At 39.9% G+C, this 10,821-nt stretch overlaps 1 protein-coding gene across 1 annotated transcript; it reads left to right on the top strand.

The window, feature by feature from the left end:
- The first annotated feature begins 2,932 nt into the window (after window positions 1-2,932).
- TMED7 (transmembrane p24 trafficking protein 7) lies at window positions 2,933-10,605 on the top strand. The gene is made up of 3 exons (XM_059837050.1): window positions 2,933-3,228; window positions 5,529-5,774; window positions 7,681-10,605. Exons 1-3 carry the CDS (start codon window positions 3,061-3,063, stop codon window positions 7,915-7,917), a joined length of 651 nt encoding a protein of 216 aa, XP_059693033.1. The 5' UTR covers window positions 2,933-3,060; the 3' UTR covers window positions 7,918-10,605.
- The last annotated feature ends 216 nt before the right edge of the window (window positions 10,606-10,821 follow it).

Raw genomic sequence — 10,821 nt, 5'->3', positions numbered from 1 at the left:
GCATACTGTGGAATATGCTTTAAATGAGAATTAAATTAAAACAATGGAGTTTTTAAAACTGTTACTCACAGATTTCTGGAAATATATTAAAGGACTGTAAAGGTGAAGAACAGTTTTTTTCCTATCTCACTATTTAAATAACAGGAACTGTTATTTCAGTCATAAGATCTTATTTTATAAGTCTGCAATTTCATCCATATCTACAACCTCTAACATGGGTAAAAGATCTCAAACTACCTCAGGAGAGTAGCTTGATTCAGCTACTAACCTAAGAAGAAACATTAAGACCTGAATATCCTGTATTTTGGAGATTTCTCAGGTCTTTCTACAGTGGTTCATGCATGTTTTTGAAGAATGAGAACTACTTGTACAACTACGGTTCATTAGCAGTATTCAGGAGAGCATGTTTTAACTGTCTGCACAAGAAACACGTGCATTTGTCAATTTTCATTTTCCACATACAGAGCAACATACACTTACAAATCAAACCAACGCAAAAATAACATGAATCCTTTTTTTTCCTTAGTCTTTGACTTTGCATGTAAGGTAAAAAGGATCCTTAATAAAGTCATGTATCTATGCATGCATGTATGGGGAAGTTGTAATACAGACAACTGCTTGAAAATATTCTGTCATAATAGAGGAAAAAAAAACCTGTAAAGGTTTTTCTAAGGGAAGAACTATGCTGAGAGCATCTGAAACCAATTCTCACCCTGTTTAAACAGATTGTCCAGTAGGAAAGGAAAACTCTTCATATTACTCCCTCTAAAATACATTTTTTAAAACTTATTACTATATTTATCAAACTTATTTCAGTTTCAAGCTGCAAAAGAATTACTGAAATTCATAAGCAGTTCATAATGCTAGCAATTAGTTCTCAATTACTATCATGATTGCTACATACATAAAACAACTAGTCCTTAACAAATCTACACCACATGAGCTGCAAGCACACCACAAAGTGGAGCTGATGCTATGCAGTTTGTCCTGACAGCTCTGCCTGATGGTGGTGTAATGAGGAGTCACCAGGGTTAAGGGGACCTGCTGGAAAGCCTCTTGGATGCAGTTTGCCTTCTTCACTCCGTTGATGTTTTATAATCTCTGACCCCAATCCAAAAAGAAGTTGATGTAATCTCATCTGCTCTTGCTGATTTATTTTGGGGATTGGAACATCTTCTGGGTTTCTGCTTATTCTGCAGGTGTCACCAGACTCCTTTCTTGCCTGCTCTGTCTCTCTCCCCTTCTGTGTTGTTGATTATTCAGTGACAGGTTTCCAATCATCATTTCTTAGGTAAGCTTCATTTTGCCCATTCAGTGAAACTTTCAGAAAACGGCAGGAAAGAATGAACTAGAAAACTGTAACCTGGACATGATCATTCCAGTTGCTGTGAAAAATCAAAGAGGAAGTCTTCCTGAAATGTATTTCTTGCCACATGAAGGAGAAGGTGATTAGTTGATTCAGTTCCTGCAAGTCTTTGGTCACTGATTTAAGTAAAAAGACTGGAGCTGCATCATATGGCCCTGATATATATAACCTGCTTTTGAGCCACCTCAGCTATCAGCCAACATTTAAGTGCCACCTAAAATAAAACAGCGTGTTTAAATGAAAACAGCAAACATCTGAGGATTAATTGTAAATGGATAAGGCCTGCCTCGGCTGTAAGGTGGGTACTTGGTAAAGCATCTGCCATGTCACTATAATCCACACCTGCATATCTATCAGAGCCTTCTACACATGAATTTTGGGTTCCTCTGCCCTATGAAATCCACAGTCCTCAGACTGATGCCCAAGTTTCTTACACAGTGGTGAGGATGAAAATCATACCTTTCACAAGCTAGCACAGGACTTCTTTCTAAGGCTAAAGGATTATACAGCAGCACCCCAGTGTGGTGCCTCTTTTGGCATTGGTACTTCATGCAGGTTCAGCCCCTCCTCCAGAGGAGCAAAATGGGTGACCAGACCCACTGCCTTACAAGCTCAGGCTCCTGCCTGGAGGTTTGACCTGAGTTTTCCTTTTCCTACTCTGCCTGATTTGGTATTAAGAATGGAGGATATCTTTGCTTTTTTTTTTTTTTTTTTTTTTTTTGTTTTTTTTTTTTTTTTGTTTGTTTTTTTTTTTTGTTTTTTTGTAAAATAACTGAGAAAGGCTGAGAGTGTTGGGGTTAGAGAAGGGAAGGTTGTGCGCAGACCTCATATCAGCCTAGCAGTTTATGAAGGGAGGAGCACACAGGGAAGCTGGAGAGAACTCCTCATCAGGATCTGTAGTGGTAGGGCAAGAAATAATGCGTACTAACTAAAAGAAGGGAAACCTAGGTTAGACGTAAGGAAAACATTCTTTACAGTGAGGGTAGTGAGGCACTGCAACAGTGCCCGAGGAGGTTGGGAATACTTCAAACCTGGCAGGGATGAAGGCCAAATGGGGCTCTAAGCAACCTGATCTATTGGGAAGGGTCCCACTAGACACTCAGACTCTAACTTAGGGGTTAGACACTAACTCAAGGGTTAGGACTCCCTAGGATTTCCAACTTTTAACATTCTACGACTCCATGCAGGAGTGGAACTTGAAAGTCGACACCCCTGCAATCAGCGTGAGCACTTTAATCGACGTTTTATACCTCTATTTATTCATTCACCTCTTATTCACTCTCTGCAATGAACGTTCAAGGATCTGCACAGCAGAACTCTCCAGACTCCTCGGAGGGCACCGAGGCCGCTCACTGCGTGCACTCGGCTACAGGAGCCCGCCATTTCCAGCTGTAGGGCCTAGGGGGACTCTCAAAAACTTAATCGGCGGGCACCCGCGCTGAGCGGACACCGAGTGCCCACCCACAACACGACGGGGGAAAGGGGCGAGGCCACGGCCGCCGCTTCCCCGCCGCTTTCCCGCCCCTTCCCCGCCGGACACACGTCCCGGAAGCGCTCCGGGAAGGCGCGTGCGCTTCCGGGTACCGCCGCTCGTCCCCTCGGCCACGCCGCGTCCCGCCCGCAGCCTCGCAGCCCCGCAGCCCCCGCCGCCCCGAGCCCCTCCGCCCCCTCCTCGCCTCTCTCCGCGCCGGACGATGCTGCCGCGGGGCTCCCGGGGGCCGCTGCCGCCCTTGCTCCTGGTGTGGGCGCTGGCGGCCTGCGCCGCGCGGGCCTCCGAGATCACGTTCGAGCTGCCCGACAACGCCAAGCAGTGCTTCTACGAGGAGATCGCCCAGGGCACCAAGTGCACCCTCGAGTTTCAGGTACCCCGGCGGGAGGGAGGAGCCGCCCCGGCCGTGGCGCCGCGCTGGGCCGCGGCCCCGAGTCCTAAGCCCAGGCCCCTGCCGGGGGCTCTCCCCTTGGCTTCCTTCCTGTAGGGAGTATTTGGGAGCAGCGCCCGGTGAGGGAGTAGCGGCTGGATCCAGTGAGAGGTTTCCGGCTTGACAAAGGAAAACTCTGCGGTAGCGGCTGGGAGGCTTCCGTGTCGTGCAGGGCTGAGTGGGACACAGGGTTGTCCCTGAAAAATGGCAGTGTCCGTAACCTGGTGGCTGCCATGTAGTGCCCCATCTGAGCAGCGCAGAGAATACCTAAAGCACACCTGACCAACAGGTCGGTGTGCCGCAGACGTAATTTCCTTGTGGTTTGTGAAGCATCGACAGGATGAGCACAGTACATCTTAAGACCTATTATTTCGTATTTGAGAGTACAATTCAGGTTTGGCTTACATACTAAGCAGTGAAAGGGTGATAGCAGAAGGATGTGGTACAGCATCACTGTTTTGGTGCCTCTGAGTGTATCAGCAGGGCTGGAACTTTTCAGTCTGTCACTTCAGTAGATGATCTCACAGTACAGTAGCAGGATGAGAGGAAACTCATGCCTGTTGACAAAAATCACTGTTATGTTTGGGGGCTTTTGAAAGGATTGTGTAATTTTTATCAGCTGACTTTTCTTGCTGAAGTCCTGTGCTTTCTAGTTTCTCGGTTCCTGTCCCATCTCAAGTATATTTGGGGAGTGTTGCTGCCACATATCAGTCCTTGTTACTATGTCCTGTGTGGTCTAGGTCCTGGATATCTTTTTCTCTACCCAAATATTTCTTGTCCCTGACTGTTTCTTCCATACAGTCTTTTCTGTGCACTGTTTTACCCTGCAGTTTTGAAGTGGGTATCACTGGACAGATAAGCACGCTGTTGCCATTTTTATTGGTGGTCAGAACAGGATTAGCACTGCTAAAAGAAAAGTCTGGATTTGACCAGCCACTGGCATGTTGTAGTGCTGTGTGAATGGCCTTTGGCAATATGTCTCAAGGGTCGACAGGAGGCACAAGCAAGTTCTGTGGCAAGGAATCCTAGGGGAACTTTAAAGTTCTGGCCAATCTTTACTACCTCTGTGTAAACTGATATTTTCAGGGTGCTTATACAACTGAATGCAAGTGACTTCCATGAAAAAGCACACCCTTATCAAATTGTAGATCGTATTTCAAAAATGAAGAGCTGTGTTATTGCTTGCCATCTGGATATTTTTAAAACTTTGCCTTTGTGGTGGAGATGCTGCTCCTTTTGTTATTTCAGCTGTACTACTAACATAATTATTTTAATAACCTGGTACTTCAGTAAACTGATGAGCATTTAAACAATGCCATGTGGATTTAGGTGCAGATACAGAGATACTAAAATATTTCAGTGATTTCTGCACACATATGAAATAAGTCTCTTCCTCCTTCAACACGTTTTAACTTAAAAGTAAAAAGTTTGCAACAAGGATAAAGTGTAAAGCTGCTATGGTAAGAGTCATCAGAATACCAACTTGTGAATACCTAAACTTCCGATCAGTCTTTCTGGAGAATCCAGGTAGTAATACACTGTAGACTAAAAGTAAGCAAAGCCTCAAAACCCCCCTTGGAACAATTGTGAAGTTTTGAGTCAGTTGCAGGCATTATCAGGATGTACTGGTTTTTGGAAGAACTCCTGTGTCTAACTTCAGAAGGAGGGCGACAGGTCCCCCAGAGTTTGCTCTGTTGACAGCAGCCGACAGGAAAACAGATTGAAATTCCTGTTCTACTGGTCAAACACCATTCCTGGAGCCTAATGCAGCTGATATATAGCAGGGCAGTTACACTTTCCTGGCCAAACAGGAAGGAAGTGTCTTGCTGCAGGTTAGCAGTCTCACCTGGATGAATCAATTCCATGGAGGACTTGAGTGTACAGCAAAATGTCCTTACTGTCATGTCTTTGCTGTCCCGTGCAATGTCATATACTGTAGCAGTTAGTAATAACAAAGTAACTAAAATTGTTCTCCTAAGGGTTTTAAAATACACTTGACATTGCAAATGCTGAACCTAAAGCATTTTTAATTATTTTCTGTGTGTCCTTCATAGGAAAATAATTTTGCAGACTTGCTTTGAAAGATTCTCAAATGAATGCATTATATTTTAAAACACCTGTCAAGTCTGTCAACACCTGTCAACACTGTCTTTGCAGTTCCATCTGCCAGACCATACTTCTTAGAAGAAATACATAGGTGTCCATATTTTTAAAGAAGACAATTTCTTGGTTTTTGTTTCCAGGTGATCACTGGAGGTCATTATGATGTTGACTGTCGGTTGGAAGATCCCGATGGCATTGTACTGTACAAAGAGATGAAGAAACAATATGATAGCTTCACATTTACTGCATCCAGGAATGGAACATACAAGTTCTGCTTCAGCAATGAGTTCTCTACTTTCACACACAAAACTGTGTACTTCGATTTCCAGGTTGGAGAAGATCCACCACTGTTTCCTAGTGAGAACAGAGTAACCGCCCTAACCCAGGTAAAACACTGTTGTGTTTGACAAAAGTTGTTAGGTGAAGGCAATTTTCCTTCAAGTTCAGCTGCTTTAGTTATCTACACCACTTTTGAAAGTGAATGAATTGAAGCTTTTCAAATACTCTGAATTGCAACAAATAGGCTTTCTTTGTAAAGATAAGATTTGTAGAACACAAAACAGCTAAGAAGGAATCATCAAATGTTTAAGAGGAAATTAGGACAGAAACTTAGGGCCACTGTTGTTTGGAGTTTTGTTGTTTGGGTGGTTTCTGGTGGTTTTTTTGATTGTTTTCAGTTTGGTTGGTGGGATTTTTCTGAAGTTTCTAAGGGAACGTCCTTTTAATGATACAGTATTGTGTCTCTTGACATAAGGATTTCACAAATTAGATATTGGTGGAATAGGGTTTAAAAAATTTCCAGGGTCTGGGGAAATTCTCAGAATTATTTCTATATTTAAAACAGTAGAGTCTTTTTTAGCAGGAGGACTCATACAGCTACTGGTTTTAAGCTGGGGTAGGAAATTCTAGCAAAATAAATCAATAAAGTCAGCTGTATTTATTTGGCTTCTAGATATTTGGGCTTTTTAAGTCTACAAAGTATCAGAGCATTATTGTTATTGTATTTTCAGGATTTTAGAGTTTTGTACCATCTGTACACAATTTGAATACCTTAAAACTTTCTTTGGATCATTTCATTAATTGCTGCAGTGCTTTTATTTTGTGTTCAAATTCTTGATCCTGTATCTCCTAGTTTCTTTTTTTTGCTTCTTTGGAAGGAGGTTCTTTTTGTAGTTCTGGTCAGGCTTGTGGCATGACCAAATTTGGGCAGCCTTTCATGGGAAAAGTTATAGGTAAATCCATAAAACCAGAGTGACCATGTGTTTAAATCCCTTGTGCAGATCAAGATGTTTCTTCAATTTACAAATAGCAAAACTTAGTTTGGAAAAACTCATTCTGAATTTTGTCAAGAAGATTATCTTAGACTTGTTCAGACATGTCTTGAAAGTCATCAAAATTTGGTTAGACACAGATTTAAGGGACTTAGAGCAGCCCTACAAGGGTGTTAACATTTCCTTTATAGTAATTTGTGGTGTTTGATCTTCAGGAGATATTTGTTTTAAGCTATTAAAGAGAAACCTAAATTGTGAGTAGAAAATAAGTCTTTTGAAGATCTAATGACTATCTCTTAGTGATCAAAACACAGTGAGAAGTACTTTTACTTAGAGCAGATAAACTGAAAATGCCAGAAGTTTATATAAAAAATTATCTAGGACTTGGAAAACCAATAATGCTTTTTGCTTGTTTTAAAATGAAAAATCATTGAATTGGCTAAGCTGGCAAGTATTTTTGTATGAGTAAGGTATTGAGTGTTCAGGAGCACTGAAGGATAACAATTGTCCCTTCTCTAACCAGTTTTTGTATATGTGACTAAGAGAATGGTCCCTTGACAACAGAGTAGACATTACAACTTGAGTGAGAATTAATCAATGAAGAATGTCATATTTTTGAAAACTGAAGCATGTAATATATGCTCCATGTATCTTAGTATTATAAGCAACTGCTTGCTTTCCTGTAGAATTAACAGCTGGAGAATCAGTGACATGTCAGAAATATTTCTGAGTGTCATTTTGAATCCAAGTATGAATTTGGAATTCGTTCATTAATTCTCAGAGCTCATTTATTTTTATTAGTTCTGTGGTTTTATCTGCTTCTTTATTTACTAGCGTCACATTTTTGTGTGTAAAGTTTCATCAGTATAAGTTACATTTTACTGTATTTACACTATTTTTATCTGACATTGTTCTGAGTTAATTCTTAGTTTGCAAAATTACATGACTCCTCATTTTAAATATCAAAGCACAAAATGACTGGAAGGTTTCTTAATTCTGTGTTGTGTATTTGTTTCTCCAGATGGAGTCTGCATGCGTTTCAATTCACGAAGCTTTGAAGTCTGTCATCGACTATCAGACTCACTTCCGTTTGAGGGAAGCGCAGGGCCGCAGTAGAGCAGAGGATTTAAACACAAGAGTGGCCTACTGGTCAATAGGGGAAGCAATCATCCTTCTTGTTGTTAGTATCGGGCAGGTATTTCTTCTTAAAAGCTTCTTCTCGGATAAAAGAACCACGACAACGCGTGTTGGATCGTAACCACTAGCGGCAATGGTTTAGGTGTGTTACTCATTAAGATTAGTGGTTCTCCAATTTAACTGTAGGTACAGAGGTCTGAATATATGCAACATTCAAATGTGTATACTCCTCATCTCTTAAAAATCACAAAACAGACCCAAAAAGTTATGAAAGGGACACATCATTTGTAATATTTTTAAGGGTCCTTTGGAACTTAAATATTTTAATTCCTGTATTAAAATATACGGCAGTGTCTAGTTCTCTATTTCTACTGATACTGATTGAAACCAAGTTTGATTTTTACCACTACAATTAGTCATCTGCAGTGTAACACTTTAAAATAACACAACAGTCTAGTGTCTAATACAGGAGATTATATATATGAAAATCTCATTTCATTTTAATTTTCAGGCTGAATATCTTGCATTATAAAAAAGAAAATGTGATTAACTGTAGTGCACTGTTTTGATTTGCTGTTTTAAAAAAATGGAATCATACCCATTGCTTTTTTGTAAAATCGTTGAAAGCTTGGCACTACATTGTGGTACACATTCTTTATCAGCCTAGAAAGTCTTCAGAATTTGCTGAATTTTATACTTCATTATGATTGCTTAAACATACATTCTTCTGTATTAAAATAAATACATTTTCTCTTTTGCTATGTTTGTTTTTCTGAAGAAATTGTAAGCTGAGACTCCTCAGGAAATCCACTTCTGCATACAAAAAAAAAAAAAAAATCCAAATTTCCAAGTTTATGTAAAAAACATGCAGTAGAATAGAGAGTCTTGTAACTTTGTCATTGAACCTTTGCAGTACTCATACATGCTGCTGCTGCTTTTTGGATTTAAGACCAGAAGTAGCTTGGTTTGTTAAGCAGCACAGCACCAGCACTGGATGAGGTTATATTATGTGTTAGGCACGTACAAAGCTTTTTGCTAAATTCTTTTCCTAGTAAGAGGGCAATTTGATGTTGATACTGCATTGCACAAGTGCTGTAAATATTTCTCTGTGTGGTGCACTGAGACATGACAGCCTTGTGCATCTAATTGCCACTCTATTTTGTTAGTGGTCAGGAAATGTTTTAAATATTTCAGGTTATCTTTTTGGTAGAGTTATTAGACTTACATTGTTTTCACTGCTCGTGTCTTCAGTAGCTTATGTACTGTAAAATTTTCTTTTATTTGGTTGTGGAAGGTAGTAAATGTATGTACATGCCCAGAGTTTGAAGTGAGCTGGTCATAGTAAGGCTAAACTCCTTCAAGTGGCTCTGGGGAAAAAAAAAAGTAGGCTGACCAATTCTTTAATGCACACAAAATAAACTAAAGTGAAAAATTTGTCATGTATTACTAGCTAAATCAAAAGATGCTTCTTACACAAGTTCTTGGCAAGCAGAGAAAGAGTACTACACTCTTATTAATTGCCTATAGTATTTCTAGCAAAAATTTGAAATTAGTTGTTCAGGTGACACTTGAGCAGTCTAAGGGTGATCTAAGATGACTTGATTTTAAAATCATGTCATGGTTGAAAAAAATTAAACTGCCCCTACTCTGTTGTGAACTGATTGACTGCTCTTTAGAACCTGAAGGAAAGCATCAGACAGCTCAAAGACTGTGTAGAAGGTAATGGAGGTATTAAATGTTCTTAAGTAAAATTCAGGATGTAAAGTTTTGCTGTGCTGTACTGAATTTTGAATACTGCAGTCTCATTTTGGGATGCAGGTTCCCCAGAAATAGTTAGACCCACTAATACAAGAAAACAAAAGTCTGCTTTTGTCTTGTGATACAAATGTGTGCCTGCACACAACATTCTTGATTGTACCTCTATGCTTTCTTCTTGTGCTTCAGCAACTGATGTCTTGTACTTTTTGTGCTGCATTGCACACAGTAGTAAAGCAAGTGGTACACTTCAGGTGCAAGTGTCAAATGAAAACATGATTTACTTTTGCTAGTGTTCATTATTTCTGGAGTTTGAATATTAGTTATGTAGCTTTAATCACAACAAAGGCATTTGGTTGAATGCTTGAATTGTGTTGGGTTTTTTTTTTACTGAGTTCTTCTGTGTGCTGGCAAAAGTGGTAAATAGTGCTATAAAACTGATGATGATCAGCTATTGCATACATGTCTCTTTATTCTTTCATAATGTTTGAATGTGTGAAGTGGACTGTTCCATTCAATGTTACTCCCACAGCAGAGATTTAGTGGATTTGACTTTTCCATTAAAGTTAGGTGTCTGAACCAGTGCTCTGGCATCCTGCTGCATAATATGCAGCAACAGCTTAAAAATGCCTTTATTTTTGTGTTGTTAAAAACATGGCACAAACACACGTTTAAACGTAGCTGTATATAGTTTTTAACTGACTGAATAGGATATAATAAAACACACATGCTAACACGCAGTGGGTGAAGAAGTGCATTGTGACCTTTGGTTAAAGCTGCACCTTTTTAATATATGAGCAGTTTGGTTAATGGTGTGATACGCAAGAAAACACCCTGCGTTAAAGGGGATATTACTGTGTTTTTAATTGCTAAATGCTCTGGGTTTTAGCTATGCGTTGGATGTTTTATGTTTACAAGACTTCTTTTCGTGTCCTGAAATGTCGGTTCTTTAGTTTGAGGGCATCGGGTCGGGGCGGGGGGAAATTTAGTTTGAATAAGACAAAAAGCAGACCCTGTGAATATTGTATGGGAAAATAAAAAATTAATATATGAATGTAGTCCAGTTGTTTTGTTTACATGTGGGATTGGGGAACATTATTCTTCAAAAAATCTTTGAATCATAATTTGAATAGTCAGCTTGTGTTTTAATGTACTACAGTTAATCTACCTCCTGACACTTGATCATTACTTCAGCCATGCTTAGCAAGGTAGTGTGATTACTGGCTCTTTGCTCAGGACATCTTTAATGCAGGCAGCCACAGTCATAAAT

Source organism: Haemorhous mexicanus, chromosome Z (assembly GCF_027477595.1).
Source record: "Haemorhous mexicanus isolate bHaeMex1 chromosome Z, bHaeMex1.pri, whole genome shotgun sequence".
Lineage (NCBI taxonomy): Eukaryota > Metazoa > Chordata > Aves > Passeriformes > Fringillidae > Haemorhous > Haemorhous mexicanus.
Note: the sequence above shows the minus strand (reverse complement) of the source record. Positions and strands in the feature narration are given on the sequence as shown.

What these genes read in the sequence shown, in the direction of transcription:
- TMED7 (XM_059837050.1), top strand. Translation starts at nt 3,061, where the DNA reads ATGCTGCCGCGGGGCTCCCGGGGGCCGCTGCCGCCCTTGCTCCTGGTG. An exon ending in AGTGCACCCTCGAGTTTCAG is followed by an intron (nt 3,229 to 5,528) that starts GTACCCCGGCGG and finishes TTTTGTTTCCAG; the next exon opens with GTGATCACTGGAGGTCATTA. An exon ending in GAGTAACCGCCCTAACCCAG is followed by an intron (nt 5,775 to 7,680) that starts GTAAAACACTGT and finishes TTGTTTCTCCAG; the next exon opens with ATGGAGTCTGCATGCGTTTC.